The sequence below is a fragment of the Gopherus flavomarginatus genome, chromosome 1, assembly GCF_025201925.1.
Source record: "Gopherus flavomarginatus isolate rGopFla2 chromosome 1, rGopFla2.mat.asm, whole genome shotgun sequence".
Classification (NCBI taxonomy): Eukaryota; Metazoa; Chordata; order Testudines; family Testudinidae; genus Gopherus; species Gopherus flavomarginatus.
Genome location: NC_066617.1, coordinates 335,538,223 through 335,556,136, shown reverse-complemented (window position 1 = coordinate 335,556,136; position 17,914 = coordinate 335,538,223). Strand labels below are relative to the sequence as shown.

General features: G+C 39.4%; 1 protein-coding gene across 1 annotated transcript in view; it reads left to right on the top strand.

Moving 5' to 3' along the window:
* ATM (ATM serine/threonine kinase) overlaps nucleotides 1-17,914 on the top strand; it is a 110,768-nt gene that overhangs the window by 50,825 nt on the left and 42,029 nt on the right. The window contains exons 27-36 of the mRNA XM_050937999.1: nucleotides 1,063-1,178; nucleotides 3,144-3,270; nucleotides 4,255-4,454; nucleotides 7,898-8,075; nucleotides 10,088-10,252; nucleotides 10,559-10,691; nucleotides 13,552-13,647; nucleotides 14,710-14,881; nucleotides 15,354-15,495; nucleotides 17,606-17,782. Coding sequence (XP_050793956.1) covers nucleotides 1,063-1,178; nucleotides 3,144-3,270; nucleotides 4,255-4,454; nucleotides 7,898-8,075; nucleotides 10,088-10,252; nucleotides 10,559-10,691; nucleotides 13,552-13,647; nucleotides 14,710-14,881; nucleotides 15,354-15,495; nucleotides 17,606-17,782 — 1,506 coding nt within the window. The remainder of the gene's footprint in view (nucleotides 1-1,062; nucleotides 1,179-3,143; nucleotides 3,271-4,254; nucleotides 4,455-7,897; nucleotides 8,076-10,087; nucleotides 10,253-10,558; nucleotides 10,692-13,551; nucleotides 13,648-14,709; nucleotides 14,882-15,353; nucleotides 15,496-17,605; nucleotides 17,783-17,914) is intronic.

The window sequence follows — 17,914 nt, the reverse complement described above, 5'->3', positions numbered from 1 at the left end:
TTGTATGTATTTTTCTTTCTTTTTATATAAAGCTTTCTTTTAAGACCTGTTGAAATTTTTCTTTACTTCAGGGAAATTGAGTCTGTACTCACCAGGGAATTGGTGGGAGGAAGGAATCGGGGAGATCTGTGTGTTGGATTGCTAGCCTGATTTTACATTCCCTCTGGGGGAATAGGAAAGTACTTTTTGTTTCCAGGATTGGGAACAGAGAGGGAGATTCACTCTGTTTGGATTCACAGAGCTTGTGTCTGTGTATCTCTCCAGGAGCACCTGGAGGGGGAAGGGAAAAGGATTATTTCCCTTTGTTGTGAGACTCAAGGGATTTGGGTCTTGGGGTCCCCAGGGAAGGTTTTTCAGAGGGACCAGAGTGCCCCAAAAACACTCTAATTTTTTGGGTGGTGGCAGCAGGTACCAGGTCCAAGCTGGTAACTAAGCTTGGAGGTTTTCATGCTAACCCCCATATTTTGGACGCTAAGGTCCAAATCTGGGACTAAGGTTATGTCAAAGGTAAGTCAGAATAAAAATATCAAACTTTTTGAATCTTTCAAGTAAGGTCAACTGTGGTGTTTTAAAGCCACACTGTCAACTGGAAATCTAATACATTTCAAAATATGAATTAAAAGTTGTTATGCTTTTGCAGTCACATTTGCCTATTTTTAAAACGTTTTTTCTCTCTGATTCTCTGTGAAACCTTCTCCCATCCGCCCCAACAGGAGCACTGATGATTCATGGGAACCTATGACTATACATAACGTTATGTCAAATGCAGAATGTAAAGAAACTGAAAATATAGAGAAACATTTAATTTATGGTGAATCTTAGGTGTTGTAATTACAGTTGGTAAAACATTTCTAGAAAGAATTGTGATTTCTAAGTTGATTGTGTCCCTTTAATTTTAAGATGGATAACTCAAAGGATAAGTAGGTAGCCTAGACAGAAGAAAAAGAAGTTACCTCAGAAAAACACAAATTGAAATTGAGACCTTCAGAGTTAAAATATTTCCTTATTAAAGCTGTTCATATGAAAACATTAAATGTATCTAATGTTGTTGTTTTCTAGCAGATTGACAATTTATCTCACAGTAACTTGCCAGAGATTGTGGTGGAGCTGCTGATGACCCTGCATGAGCCAGTCAACACCACAGCAGGAGAAGGAGTTGATCTATGTAAATTTACAGGGTATGTAGCTATAGATTTAGAAGATATATTTCATACCTTTTTACTTATGTACAACATTTTGCATATGTGTGGAGTGTGTGCATCCCAGCATATGCTCTCAAAATTTCTTCTAGGATTTCAAGAGAGCAAGACAAGAGTGGGTATCTCAGTTCAGAGAAATGTATTACCCCTCTCTTTCCATAGTCTCAGTGAGGGTAGAAGACACACCTCTGTCAAGGGTTTGGCTGGATCCAAGTAACTTTTGGCTCAGTTCTTGCATGGGATGGTCTTAGTAGCATCTTCAGCTCATGAATATATAATCTTGTCTATGCATCTTCAACAGGGTTGTAAATCTTCAACTTTGTGGTTATATTGTTTTTGTCTTTGGAGCAGGAAATTCTCAGAACATCTCTAAACTTGATTTTAACTTTTTTATTCATTTTATTTTCTGAAATTCCTTTTATTCATCAATGTTTAATAAGATATGAATGTTCTTTCTCAAATGAGTCCAAACACTCCTATTTTCTATATGAAAATCGGATTTTAAAATAATCTTTTTAAACTTAAATTATTCTTAGAGAATTTTTAAATACAAGTTGTCGTCTTTTGTGATCCTAGAAAAAAAGTTTCTTTCCATCCCTTAATAAGGGGGAGAGGTTCCGTTCTTTAAGAAGACACTTATTGGTGTTCAAACTGTTCTCAAGATTACAATCTACAGTAGCAATTAAAGACTCCTACGAGACAGACTCTGCAAATCAAATATCACAATAACATTTAGATATATTTTTCTAACATAGTATGGAATATTAAGGCAAAATAGAAGTTATAAAGCTTCATTCCAGAGTCTATACAACATGATCTGGAGGTGCTGAGTACAATTTTATGGCCATCATTCTTCATGATGCTTTTCGTACCTGTCACTTACTGAGAAAAAGCAGAGATTTTGTGGGAGTTTCTGTAGTGAGACTGAGCATTTTATTTAATAAACTCAAGCATGTAAGCTATTGTTCTCCAAATCATGTATGTGTATAAAGTTACTGTATCTTCTGAAATTCAGCAAAGGCAAAGAGCAGTTTGTAATAAATTATATTTTATTAATTACCATTTTTGCATAGTATTGAGGTTTATTTCCCCCCCTCAGTTTCTAACATTCTTTGTAGTTTAGGCACTGGATATTTTAATGAGACTGCTGTTTGTCATATTTCTCCCTGACAAGCATGGGCTAGTTCTCTTAGGTCTTTATTTCATTCAGGGCTGGACTGGGAGCAGGGCTGTCCTTTTAGAGGATTTTCAGCTATAAAACTCTATTGTGTACAGATGCTCTGCTAAAATTCCTTATTGGCTTTCTTTAGGGCATGCTGAAAGATTTATTTATTTCATTTGAGCTGCTTTTCCATGTTGACTGTTTCTGGACCACTCAGCCTTTTGCTTTTGAATCTGCTGCCGTTGCTGTTTTCTTTATTCTTCTCAATTTGTGTTTGATCCCTTTATGATTGGGGTAACATACACGATGACTGTGATTTATTCTTATGAATTACATTTTTACAAGGTCTGGGAGTGGATTTGGCTGATTGGCTTGTATTTAATTTAAATGTTTTTTGTATTTTGGTGTTTGGTGCTTCCCTAACATGCAAAAGGCATCCTACAATTGGATTAAACAAAACAAGTGCAAGTATTTCCCTATAGAAAGAAAGTCTTTATGTTATATTTGGGGATTACATCTCATTTTATTTGCAGTTGTTAGTTTGCTGGGAAATATAATTCTCCGCTTACTGCTGAAAATATTACGGTAATGTAAGAAGAATTTGTACTTTGCTATATTTATTCTCACTAGTTACAATATAGCAGTTTTTTCTTGCCTTATCAGGGTGAAACCAAATCAGCAATGCAACATGTTATATATGCATCCATTTAAAGCATCCATAACCTTGATCTCTGAACAAGTTTTTGAAAGTCTTGTCTTACTGTCTTTTTTAATTCATTCAGGGAATTAGACCCTGCTCCTAATCCTCCTCATTTTCCATCTTATGTGATCAAGGCAACCTTGGATTATATTAGCAGTTGTCATAAAACCAAGTTAAAAAGTATTGTAGCTATACTTTCTAAAAAACCTGTAAGTATGTGGTTTTTCCTTTTTGTTCATTGTTAAAAGATTTCCCTTTAATTATGTTTATTTTTTATTTGTAAATTGTCAGAGCATGCCAACAAAGAAAAAACTTTCCAGTATAATTTTAGGGAATCTCCTTATGTTTCTATTAGCAGCAGAAAAAAGACAAATGTCCCTAAATGAAAGACCACGGTAACTTTATGAATGTTACATGCATGAAAGATTAGTTTTTAAAAGAAAAAAAAAGTGAAAGAAAGACAGGGCCAAAGTTTTAAAAATAAATCAAGTTAGGGAGGGATTTATGTACACTACATAAAACTATAGGTTAGATTCACATTATTTCTGTCACATACTAGCTAACGAATTACATCAGATCATGATACATATATTTAAGTATAAATAATTACTGCCCCTGCTGACAGTGTGGACTTCTACATCCTTATGCTTAGACATGTTTGCTTCACGTGAAGTATGACTGTTCTCCTTTATGTTGTTTATAGATTGGAGAAAAACATACTAATATTGAGTTGTTTTATAACTAAATGGGGGAATATATGTTTTCAGAATGTAGCATAGCCATGCACAAATTCACAAAAGCTCTGCATATATTGTTTTTTTTTGTGCCTATTTACTTTTTACTATATGTATGTGTTCTGTTAAAACAATCTTACATTTTTAGACTTTTTTTTTTTTTTTTAAATCAATGATGAAAACTGCCTTCAGTGCTTTGTTTTCAGGAAAACAAAAAGCAGTTTTTTGCACAAAGTCACGGAAACTAAAATTAGAAGGAACCTGTAGGGATAACCAGTCGGCACCCCTTTCCTTGTACGACTGGTCTCTACAATGCATTTTGAAATAGACGTGCATTTATATATGACTCGGAAATACAAAACTTGTCGTATATTTACATTTTTTCCTTAAGTTAAAATAACTTAATTTTGCTGTTATATGAGGGGCGGCTTTTCACTTGGTGTTTTCATTCATTTTCAGGATTCATTCCAGAAAATCCTACTAGCCATTTGCAAACAAGCAGCTGATACAAACAATATTTACAAAAAACACAGGATTCTTATAATTTATTATTTATTTGTTAACTTGTTACTTAAAGAGATAAAGGATGGTTTAGGAGGAGCATGGGCTTTTGTTCTTCGAGATATAATATATACCCTGATTCACTACATCAACAGCAGGTAAATACATGATTGTCTCTTAGTCCTTCCTTTTTTGCCTTCTCACTGTTATCCACATATTTTAGAATCATAGAATATCAGGTTTAGAAGAGACCTCAGGAGGTCATCTAGTCCACCCCCCTGCTCAAAGCAGGACCAATTCCCAACTAAATCATCCCAGCCAGGGCTTTGTCAAGCATGACCTTAAAAACCTCTAAGGAAGGAGATTCCACCACCTCCCTAGGTAACCCATTGCAGTGCTGTAACCTATTCCAGTGCTAGTACCACTAGTAGCTGTTATACCATCTATGTAGAAGCTAGTGTAAAACCAATGTTAATGTCACGCTAGGGATTGATTATAGGTAGAGTGACCATATTTCCCTATGCTGAATATTGGACACCTGATAAAATTACTTGAACATAAGAACATAACATAAGAACGTAACAGTGCTGAAAGGCAGCTAACACCTCTAGGCTGCTGCTGGCCACTGAAATAACCCAGCTGCCTCCTGTCCCCTGGCTACAGCACAGGCTGGAAGGGGTTAAGCCCTTTAGAATGCATTATGCACCAAGGCCCAGGGAACCTGTCTGCAGGGGCTTTAACGAACCCAGCCAGAGAGGTGGCTCAGCAGGAAAATGTGCCTAGGGGATGGAGCAGCCCCACACTCCCTGGAGGCAGGACCAGGAAAGGCAGGTGAAGAGGGTGCTAAGCCCCTGCCCGGGGGGCTGCTGTGGAGCCTGCAGAGTCAGGGCATGACCAGGCTGGAAATCACTTCCCCCGCTCCACTCCAGAGCTTAGCTGAGGGGCAGAGAGGCTTTCCCATGACAATGCTGCACGGGGCTTTGGCACATGCAGGGCTTGGCTTCTCCTGGCCAGCGTCCTGAGCTGGAGGGTCTTGGACTTTCCCGGGGCGCCGGCCCAGCCAGAGGCAGTGGGGGAAGGAAGGAGCCTGCTGGCCAGGCTGTTGGTGAACTGAGCACTCCATCCAAGGGCTGGTTCTCCTCACAGCACTGGGAGCAGGATGGGCCCTGACTAGGGAGATCTGGAGGAGCAGCAGGGTTGCGGGGGTGAAGGAGCAAAGCAGGGAGAGGACAGCAAGAGGGGAAGCACATAAAGGGCCAATGGGTGGGCAACAGAGGCAACATGTAGCCAGCCGCTGCCTGGCGCCTGCCCATACACACCAGCCACCGCAACTCGCAGCATGCAGCCAGTGTCAGCCAGAAACAGGGCGGGGGACGGGGCCCTGCTGGCCGAGAGCTGGTGCACAGCAGGGGCTGCACTGAGGGACCAGCAGGGGGAGCAGCCACCCCCACACACTGCAGCTTTGCCCCACCACCAGCCTTGCTCACCGACCCCTATCATTAGCCACTGGACCCCCTGCTCGCTGCTCAGGTGGCTGGCGAGCAGAGATCTAGCCAGCAGCAGGACCCACCACTACTGAGGGAGCGGAGAGAGAAAATACGGGACAGTTTGCCCATTTTTAAGGAAAAGTTGGACACCTGCAGGAGGGCCTAAATATGGGACTGTCCCTTTAAAAATGGGACATCTGGTCACCCTTGTTATAGGTCTTCTTCCCTGAGCACAGCCCTATTTATTGAACTGTGGAAGATGGGTCTTGTTGAATTTCAGTCTCTTGTAGGCTGACTTCCCTGGACGTTTTGATCATTTAAATGTTAGTAAATCTTTTGAGTATATGGCTCAAAATGACGCACAACTTCGCAACAAAAACTAAAAGTTGCTACTTGATACCAAAGCAAAGTTAATCAGAAAACAGCCAGTATTATGCAAGCACCTTCATTGTGAACATAACTTTTGGTAAATCTCCTCTTTTGCCTTTTTCTGTAAAGCTTCCAATGTTGCTACTCCAAGGAATGTTTGAGATTGCAATGCTGTCTGCTAATATAACAAAGTATAAGGGTATTTCACTAACCCAGAATATTATTCAGATCATTGAAATTTTTTATAGTCTAGTCTTCAACAAGCCCTGCTTTCTTACTCATTTATCTCTGAATTCTTTCTCTGCCCACCACTTGCCCTGTTTAAACAGTACTCTTCCTTTCCCCATAGATGTCAGTCTCTTAACTTCCCTTCTGTCGACTTCTCCACTTTTACTCTGCCTTCTTTTCTTTACCTACTAACTCCCTTCTGCCACCACATTAGCTTCTTTAATGCCTGGACTTTACCTCTCCTCCTGCACCCCAACAGCCTTTGAGAAAGCTATGTGACTATGATAACTTCTGTTTTATTTATTCTCTCTATCTGCCCTCTTCCTTGATAAATAACGTGATTTCTTCTCCCTCGTGAACTCCTGCACTGCTAACTTGCACAAGTTTGCAAGCTTGGACCTAAATTCTGTGACAAGGTCCCTGCAGTCTGCTGCACGGCTTCCATTAAATTTAAAAATAGAGAATATTAACCAGTTAATTCTGAAAGTGAATAAATTATGAGTACAGTAGCCCATAATATTTATTTTACACTTTTCTCACATTTTCAGTTTTTAATATCTGCAGATTTTTGTGTTGACAACATATAACTTCATTGTAGAGGCTAAGGGTTAAGCAGGAGGTTTTAGTAGGTGAGTAGGGAACAGCTGATGCTTTTGGCAACTGAGGAGGTGAGGAAAGCAATTTGGTATTGTGGGACTAAACACATCATTTGGATGTTTCAGCTAAAACGGTCAGGAGTGCAATGATTTAAATTGCTATCTTTAGATTTTAGAGGGAACAATCTGTAGTGATGAATGAGTCAATTAACATTGTTTTGGGTTGTCTGCAAACTCAGAAAACGATCGCCATGTCAGCTTAAACTCAGTTTACATTTGGCATGATTATCTTCAAACCTATAAAGGCTAGAAGCATATATTTGTATTTAGTGATAGCTTAGTCTGGAATTTTCAAAGGACCCTAAGAATTTCCGTGAGAGTTGGGTGCCTTAACTCCCATAGACTGTCTAGATTCTAGAGTATGATTCTGTGATGTGACAAATTCAATGTGTTGTGGCAGATTCCACAGGAATACAGGAGCTGTTATAACAGCACATCCACTACACAAAAGGGAGGATGTGATCAGAGAATTCCCTACTCAAGTGCTCCTTACAACAAAATCCATTACCTTTAATGTTTGACAGCCTATATACTTTTTTTTTCCTCCCTAGAGGAGATGATCTGTTTCTTTTTCACTCTTATTTGACTCTGTTGAATTAAACCATATTGACAGTGGCTAAATTTAGCATATGTAACAATGATGGAAGGACTTGAGGATTTGGTATTCTTCAATCCAGAAATCTAAATCCCTGTGATGATTAGGTCAACCATTTTAAGACTGAAATCACTGCCTTTTAAATATGATGTAGATATGCTCCCTCCCTCATTTCTCCCTGTCATGCAAAGGGTTAGTACTTTGACAATGGAAATATTTGTTTTTTTAATTTAATTGCTCTAACTTTTCCCCTCCCCCCATGGCAGACCCAGTCTTGGCAGAGACATGTCCTTGCGCAGCTTTTCTCTCTGCTGTGACCTTCTAAATCATGTTTGCCACGCAGCAGTCACATATTGTAAGGATGCCCTCGAGAATCATCTTCATGTTGTTGTTGGAACGCTAATACCTCTCGTCAGGGACCACCAGCCTGAAATTCAGAAGCAGGTAGCTTTTCAGAAGATGCACTCATTGCTTTTCTTTATTATATGCCTCCTGGCTTTTGTAGTTAGTTCAAGTCAACATTTTTATAACTAATATTTCTATCTGTGTTTTAAACATAATGTTTAGTCACCTTTTTCTATATCCTCTAGGCTTACATCACAGATTTTTTCATTTGTTTCTAGTTGTCAGTTATTTCATAAGATTTTTTTAATGGCCTTTTTTACGAAGAAAAGTACAGCTTTTACTACATTTCTGCTTCTTAGACATCTTTTGTTTAGCCCTGTAGCACAAACCACTATTGAAGGGAAATATATGGATAGAACTTTACTTCAGATATAGATGTGTATAGACTGCATTTTTCTATGTAGAGATGTTGTTAGCGTAGGTCAGGGGTAGTCAGTTATATTTTGCCAAGTTCCACATTTCTTGGTCAAGGTCCGCACTCCAGAGAAAATAATAATAAGTAAAAAAGATTTCAGGGTGCTTTCAAAAGTGTCTGGTGGTCCAGATTTGGCCTGCAGTCCACCTACTGACTACCCCATGTCTAGATATTTCAGACTGGCAAATATTCAGTTCTGTGTTTTGGTTGCTTAGTGGCTTTAAAGCAAACTATCAGTAAAGGTGTATTTGCATCTCCATAGTTAAGGTTATTGCAGCACTTCTGCTCTCCAAACCCCCTGTATTCTAGGTTTGTGTCTTCCTGTAAAATTGTCCGTTTTGCTGAAATTTAGCATGCAAGTTCTTGGTCAACGGAGAGAGCAGTATTGTTGTCTGCGCAGTTTTGTTTATATTTAAAGATTGTCATGGCAATAAATTGGGAAAATTACAGTTTTGTCATGGCAAAAAATAAGCAGCCCATGATTTAGCTGGAAAAAAAAAAGCCTAAGACAACAGCACAATTTTTTTTCCAAATATAATATGTGATTATTTAATTAAAATGTACCAAAACCACAATAAATTCATTCAAATACAAAAATCCCAATACACATAGAATGTTAACAAAGTCATATAAATAATTCTAGGTCTTACTATAATAAAGCATATTATAAATTCCTAAATTACATTGCTTTACAGTTCTCCTGTCATCTTATATCTTTATAGAAAATACAAGAATCTCTGCAGAAGCACTGTATATTGGTAATTTTTAGGCTAAATGGCACCAAATTTGTTATACTTGGGTCACTTTTGGAAGAATTTCTTTGCACTTAAGAGAGCTAGCAACTTAATTTTTAAAAATATTTAAAGGAGTTCTGCAGTGGACTTTTAAGCAGCCGAGCAGCCAAACTTAAATAAAAACAGCAAAAACTGCAAAATCTGTGATAGCATGACATATGCCAGCCTTATTAATATTTAATTCTAGTAACACTATTAGGCATTCAGATTAACAGCAAAGTAAGTCAACCAAATAATGCAAAATATTATAGCTTTCAACAGTAAGAAAATCAAATAAATAGTTAAATTATAGAATTTTTGTATCAGTTACTTCACTATTATCCTATCTCTATTTTAAGCCTCAGTAAATTACAAATATTACATTAGAAAGACAAGGTGTGTGAGGTAATATCTTTTTATTGGACTAATTTCCACAGGTGAGAGACACAAGTTTTTGAGCTTACACAGAGCTCTTCTTCAGATCTGGGAAACATACTTAGACCTGAAGAAGAGCTCTGTGTAAGCTCAAAAACTTGTCTCTGTCACTAGCAGAACTTGGTCTAATAAAAGATATTACCTCATCCACCTTGTTCCTCTAGCATCCTGGGAATGACATGGCTTACAGTAACACTGCAAACAAATATTATATTGTCTGTGAATGTTTTTAAACACTTTAAAACATACAATAATGTAAAACACATAGTTTATGAATTTTTGGTTACATTCAATTATCCATGTGGAAAAATTTAGTCTGTATAGAATGCATAAATGTTATTTCATAGAATATTATGCTTGGCTTGAGGAACCTTTTCTCTTATTAAGCTGTTCTTTTTTTTTTTTAATTAATTTTATTTAATATTCAGGTCCTAGGCTTGTTGAAGTACCTAGTGATAGATAACAAGGATAATGAAAACTTGTACCAAACAATCAAACATTTAGATCCTTTTCCTGAGCATCCTGCTTTTAAAGATTTGCGTGCTACTCAGCAGAAAATCAAATACAGTAAAGGAGCATTTTCACTTTTGGAGGTAATTAAACTATTTCATTTAGGCTGCATGGCACAGTCATGGTAATGGGTCCCTTTCAACTGAGGCAAATGTACTGACTTTATGACAGGGAATAGAAAGATTACTTCCCCTTAAATTAGACATGCTGGGTTTTTTTTAATCTATCCCTAGTTTTAGGAGCTAATCAATTTGTTTGTCTTTCAATTCTTGTGTACATTTCATATCTGTTGGTGTTCACATTGCAGTGAAATACCTTTTAAGAACCATTTCTCCACTTAAAACATAGTATATGTAGTGTATACTTATTACAAAAATGTTGTTTTACAGGAAATTAACCACTTCTTATCAGTAAGTTTCTGTGACTCACTGCCATTTGCAAGACTTGAAGGATTAAATGATTTACGCAAACAACTGGAACAACATAAAGATCAGATGAAGGATCTCATGAAAAACTTCCAGGGTACAAACTTCTGATACCATACTTCATTTCTTCCTCTACATGCTGTATTATTTTGATTAGTAAAATAACATTGGTGTAATTTCACACATACACCAGACTGATATGTACTGTATAAATTATGATGCAAACTGTGAAATTTCTCTTAGTGAGTATTATACAATACATAATGCCATATGAGTGATATAACTACACCTGCATTTTTGTAGGTATATTTGTATAGATGAGCAGAATACATTCACTATCATCTCACCAGGCTCCTTGTCCCAATCTTCTCCTTTCCCTTGATTCAGTCCAGCTGTTTTCCCCTCTAAATTAAAATCAGGCACCTTCTTCTTCCATACTCTCTGGACGCCAGAAGCAGGGAGCCAAAGAGCCCAGCAGAGACAGGCTCAGTTCTGGTGCCCACCTTGTCCCAAAGCAGCAATTCACTGCTGGAGTGTGCTCAGTCACTCTGGGGGCATGGTGCATGCGCAATCCGATCACATGTAAGATCTATGAACAGCTCGAGCATGCTCTTTGAAGATGGAATCTTTACAGATTTTAGCTGCTAAAATAGAAATCTCCATTGAGCATGTGTGAACCTGCAGTTGTTCAAAGGCTTATAACTTGGCCAATTTGAGTGAATTTTCACAGAGATAGCAAAAGACACACCACTGAGACAGAGGTCACCCCCTTGCCAAAGTTCCTGGCTCCAAAGCATGTGGGATGCTAGAGCTGTTCATAAAAAGGTTGCCAGATTTTTTTTTACATAGACTAGACATTAACGTTTCCCCTAGCCTTGTTCTTGGAAATGACTGACTTTTTCCCCAAAAAACACCAAAACATTCAGCCTGAGGCAGATACCTGCCATGGAAAATTACAGCCCAAACAGCTACGTTTGGCAAAGTTATAAGTGATTGAAAATAGGATCTTATAATGGGAAATGTCAGACAGCCTTTATAACAGGCAGTGCTAACAGTTCTGCCTGTAATAGTTTTAATATTTCATAGTAGCTCTTATAAATTGTATCAAACTTCCAGGAGACTGTTTGTGGGCTGTATAATATTTCCTGTGGACACTGTCAACTTTGGTGTGTTTTAATACAGATTTCACAAGGTCTACAAAACAAGAGTTTAAAATATATGGATTCGTTTATAAAAATATTGGAATTCCTTAATATTAAACAAGACCTAACACTTAGTGTTCAGAGGTCATCATGAGTGTGTCATTGAAGTGTGAAATCTTAGAGCCCAAGCCGTTCCTGAATTATGAGTTGACCAAAAAATGTTAAAACACATTTTGAGAAGTCCTGTAAGGTAACCATGGCTTGTCCAATTAGCCTTCAGTGTTTGGTTTGGTTGGTTGGTTGGTTGGTTGTTTTTTAAATCCTCTAGCCTAAAATGAAGACTACGAAATTGCAGGCTGATAGCAGATTTGTGCAAGTTACAGGAGATCAAGGATAAACTAGAAACTGGTTTACTACCTTAATTATTGTCACTGGGGTTATTATTGAAGGTTTTTAAGGTTAGACAAACATCTGTCAGGGATGGCCTAGGTTCACTAGATCCTACCTCAGCATGGGGGAATGGCTGACTTCTCAAGGCCCTTCCAGCCCTACATTTCTGTAGTGATGATTATTTATTATTAATCTGTTTGTGTTACAGAAGCACACTGAGGCTTCAGCTGAGTGGAAGGCCCTGTTGTGTTAAGCACTTTGCAGTTCCATAATAGAATTTACTGGACACCCACAACTAGCTATAACAATTTAATAAAATCACTACTGTAATGTAAAAACATTACTGTTAAGTTTGAAATATGAATCAACCAGCTGCCCTTTTACGAACAGAAATGGGGACTGGACATTTTAGTAGTTTGTCCATAGCTACTTTGAATTTTAAAAACTGAATTGTTATCTTTAACAATTTTAAATTAATGCTTTTTTATAAAAGGAAACAGCTGACTGTGCCTTTGTACCATGGATTCAGTTTTTTATTCAAAATAAAAAAGATTCATGAAGTAAAATAACTAAAAATTCCTCTCCCTTATCTGTACCACTTTCTCCCTGATTGATGTTTCAGCCATCCCTTTCCTGCTCCCTGCCTTCTGCCTTTAGTTCTTTGGGCCTTTATCATGTTTTAAATCTCTCCAAAAGTAACAAAAAAGGGGTGCTGGAAATGCAAGGAGGTGAGGGAAGAAAAGTAGCTTAAATTGCTGTAGGTTTTCAATATTTTTGACCATATTTCTATATCTTGCCCTGAATTCCCATATGTTTTCCATGGTTGGATAAATTCCTCCTTTTCCTCCTTGTTTGAGTCACTCTTGCCTCAATACAAAATCAATACATTGTTTAAAAAACATGAAAAGTTTCAGACAAATCTAATAGAGAAAGAGTTGACTATAGAGGAAGGTAATAAGTACCAGAAGATCCCAGACATTGACTGTATTTTCTTGCAGTAAAATATGATGAATCAGTTGTTGTGACATCATGCTATGCTGCAAGTACCAATTTAGTTATCTCATGATAATGTTTAATATATGCAGCTATCAAAGATGAAATTGGAAGTCTGTTTGCATTTCCATTGTAAAATCCTGGAACTTTTATTTTTTATATTTTAGTTCTAGGGAATCCTATGACTAAATAAGTAATATACAAAAGTTGGTTCAAGAAGTGATGATTTTTGAAAGTATGGAAACATTTCTGTTTGTGTTACATTTTATAGAAGCTTTTATGAACCAAATTTGACCCAATAACTATCCCCTTTAATGTTCAGAATACATTTTGAGATCTTAGTTGAAATAGAATTACAAGTAGTATAATTTGTGTGTTACAAATAGACATGGAATAGATATTAATGCTTTCCTTTTTTCTTCTAAATGATAGAAAAACCCCAGGAGTATGTCATAGTAAAGTTGGTGGTGAGCTTGCTACAACTGGCCAAGACAGCAGTTAATCATACAGGTGAAAAAGCAGTTTTAGGTAAGTAATTTTGCTCATAAGTGTGTATATCTTCTACGCTAGCACCAGTATCTCTAAATGAGAATTATTTTAATCTTTAGCAATTGCAAAATGTTTCCTATGATGCTGAAATTAGTGCTGTTCACTTAAACATCTAGTATGTAGTGGTAAACCAGGCGTTTAAATCTTCCTCATCTGAAAAAAAAACCTGGTATTCAGAGCTGATGAGCACCCACAACTGCAATAGCTATTATGGGAGCTGGCATTGCTCAGCACTTCTGAAAACAAAACTATACATTTGTCATTCCTGCAATATATTTCTATTAAGTATTTGCTAAATTTGCATCAGAGCCCAACCCTTATGTCTGCAGAATCTCTTCTCATCTTGGTGGTGGCAAAAGAAATGTTATACAATATATTTTAGAAGATCTAGAATTTTCATAGCTACAGCTGAATGTGGACATGTCAAAACTTTAAAGCCAAAATCTGTTCTCACAAATATGGATTGTATGAATGCAGCAAGGAAATAGACATATGTATGTCTATATCCTTCTGTTTGCAACAGTGCATGTCCTGGCACTGTGAAATTGACAAGAAAGGCAAGCAGCCACTCCATGGCGGGTCTGGGGCTCCAGCTAAATCACAGCTGCCCCTGGATTCCTGACTCCCAGCCGTGTCGCTGCCCAGTTTTCCCGCTCTGAGACAGGCTGTGCATACCCAGCTCCCCACTCGTTTCCTGATTGCCTTCTGCCTCCCAGCTGGACTGCTGCCTGGGTTCTCCGTGGAAAGCCCAGGTCCACCGAGGCTCCCTGCTACGAGTCTGGGCATTGCACCAAGGCTTGGCAGCTCCAAGGTTTTCTGGGCTCAACTAACATAGAAGCTTACTGAGAAATTTAAATTTGTAGTGTAGGCATGCCCTGATTTTCTACTAACATGAGATGTTGAAAGGCCAACACGACTCACATAGAACTGTATGTAATATGTATGCTTATACACACACACACACACATATACACAGCTAAAAAAAATAAAGCTCTTTCTTCTACTATTTGGAGACTATAAAAGTATTATTTGTATTTGCAGAGGCTGTTGGAAGTTGTTTGGGAGAACTGGGTCCTATAGATTTCTCCACCATAACTCTGCAACATAGTAAAAATGCAGTCTATTCTAAGGCAGTTGACTTATTTGAAGGTAGAGAACTTCAGTGGGTCTTCATAATGCTGACTCTAATAAATAATGCTTTAATAGATGATTGGTAAGTGTACATTTGATTCGTTGCTTAAAAGAACACCAGTGAAAAAAAGTAGCTATTGTTGTAAGAAGGTTTTCTAGTCAATATTTGAGTTTTTTCTGCCTTCTGTCTCATCATTTTCTTTAATACCTGCACACAAGCAACAATCTGTTAACTCTCTACTAATGATCCACTTTGAGGTTCAGATTGCTCATATTCCAATCAATCTGTGGTGTTCTAGAATGCCTCTAGTCAGGGGCTGGATGTGGATTCTAGCTAAATGATCTTGTTGCCCAATGCCAGTTAGGGCCTTTTTGTGTTAGAGTAAATATTTGCAGTCTCTTTTGTAACACACATCGTTAATTCACATCCTATGGCTCATCAGTGTCAGGTGCCTTTAGAATGATCTTTGATATACATACTTTTTTAACATAGACTTCATAAGGTTATGTTAAATTATTAAAGAATCTGTTACTCAGATATGCTTATCTTTCAGTATTGGTGTTAGATCTGCTGCTGCTGCCTGTTTGAAAAACATTTTAGCCACCAAGGCTGGTAATGAATTTTGGGAGGTTTACAAAAACAAAGCTGATCCCATGTTAATATATCTCCATCCTTTCAGAATGTCTCGAAAGAAGGTATTTCTTTTATTTATTTTTGTGCAGTTCAGGGTAATGAGAACAGAAAATATAAAAACAAATATAGATCTGTAAAAATCTCTGAAGACCAGTGTTACAGAATCTAGAGATGGAAAAGATCCTTAAGATAGTCCCGCTCTTCCTGCCAGTACATTATTAGTTCCTTTTGTACGTCTTTCCTACCTCTTGTACTTTCTCGGGGGACTGATTTTTGCAAATGCTTATTTTTCTACCTTATGTTTACTACAGTGAGTCATCCCATTAACTAAAAGACCTGATTCTAAGTGAAATGTTTATAAGATAAAGTTTAGTTCCAAATAGAGCATGCTGTGGGGCTCCTATTACCTTTTTTGTGAAAGTACTCCACAGCCTTGTTATCAGGAAGTTCTGTATGTATGCATTATGATAATAGCATGGGAGGCAAGTTTGTAGAAATTTTGGTGGTGCCCAGAACCCGCCCCCCCAACTCCGCCCCCTCAAACTCTGCCACCACCTGCCTAAGGCTCTGGGTGGGGTTCCAAGGGGGAGGTCTGGGGTGCAGGTCCTGGGCTGGGGATTAGGGTGTAGGAGGGGTGCAGGCTTTGGGAAGGAGTTTGGGTGCTGGGTGCAGGCTCTGGGCTGGGGCAAGGGGTGGGTATGCAGGAGGGGGTGAGGGTTGCAGTCTTTGGGACGGAGTTTGGGCAGGCTCTGGGCTGGTGGTGGGGGTGTAGGAAGGGGTGAGGAGTGCAGGCTCTGGGCTGGTGGTGGGGTGTAGGAAGGGGTGAGGGGTGCAGGCTCTGGGAGGGGGTTTGGGTGCTGGGTGCAGGCTCTGGGCTGGGGCAGGGGGTGGATGTGCAGGAGGAGGTTAGGGGTGCAGGCTTTGGGACAGAGTTTGGGTGCAGCCTCGGCTGGGGGTAGAGGTGTAGGAAGAGGGAGGTGGTGCACCCTGGGGCAGAGGATCAGGCTGCAGGGCAATGAGGGTTGGGGCTGAGGATGAGGGGTTTGTGCTGCGGGGGGGCTCAGGGCTGGGGCAGAGGATTAGGGTGCAGGGGGATGAGGGGTTCATGATGCGGAGGGATGAGGGCTCTGGCTGGGGATGAGGATTAGGGTGCAGGGGGATGAGGGCTCTGGCTGGGGATGAGGATTAGGGTGCAGAGGGATGAGGGCTCTGGCTGGGGATGAGGATTAGGGTGCAGAGGGATGAGGGCTCTGGCTGGGGATGATGATTAGGGTGCAGGGGGATGAGGGCTCTGGCTGGGGATGAGGATTAGGGTGCAGAGGGATGAGGGCTCTGGCTGGGAATGAGGGGTTTGGGGCGTTGGAGAGGCTCAGGGCTAGGGCAGAAGAGCAGGGTAAGGGCAGCCTGCCTTGCCATTAGCAGATGGCAGGTGTTAGGACCCTGGGGCAGCAGACAGCAGTTCTGCCGGGAGCCGTTCTCTGGCAGCAGGAGCAGGCAGGGGCTCGGGGGCGGGGGGACGCAGGGAGAGGGGTGGAAGGCTGAGGCTGGGACCCGCTCCAGGCAGGGGCGGGGCGGTGGGGGGAGACCCACAGGGGCCGGGGCCGGGACCCGATCCAGGCAGGGTCGGGGGAGAGACCCAGCTCCAAATATTGCTGGAGCAGGGCCCCCAGCCCTGAATATTCCTGGAACCCGGGCACCTCGAGCCCATATAACCTGCCGCCTATGGATAATAGTCCTTATTTACTTGATCACATACTATTTTTTCCACAAGACTGCTGCCTAGTTCAGTGCACGTGATGGAAGTACAAAGGGGCAGAAATAAGGTTGCATGAGCAACTGTAAATCAAGCATTTCCTGGCATGCAAGCACTTGACTTTGCAACCTAAAATATGATGTATAGTGAGGCCTTGATCTTGCTGGAGAAACTTTACCATTACTATTTCCAGACTTCTTTGGTTTTAACTATAACCATGCATTAATATAGCATATTACCTTTATTGTATAATATAAACTAAGCCTGATTCAATGTTTTCATCCAGACAGACTCTGCATTGTGTGTGTTTAATTTTGTTGTTCATCTAAATTTTTGGACCCAATTGTGTGTATGCTGGTTATTTTTTAGAAGAAGAACACGTCCTTGCATTTTTTTATTTAATTTTTGTTTCTGTCTAGTTTTTAGAAGTACCAAGTAATGGAAGAGAGAGTCCTTCAGAAAACCTAGATAATGCAAGTGTGTGGATTCCTCAGAGTGTAAGTCATGATATCTGGATCAAGAACCTGACTTGTTCATTACTGGACAGTGGAGGTGTGAGAAATGAAGTTCTTCAGTTACTGAAACCAATGTGTGAGGTGAGCTCAGTTTATATATAGCTTTCATGCACAGCTGCCACAGATAATTGTGGCAAACTTAGTCATAACTCCTATTAATATCAGATAATTTCTGTTATAAAATCGCCATTTTTTCAAATAGACAAAAATATT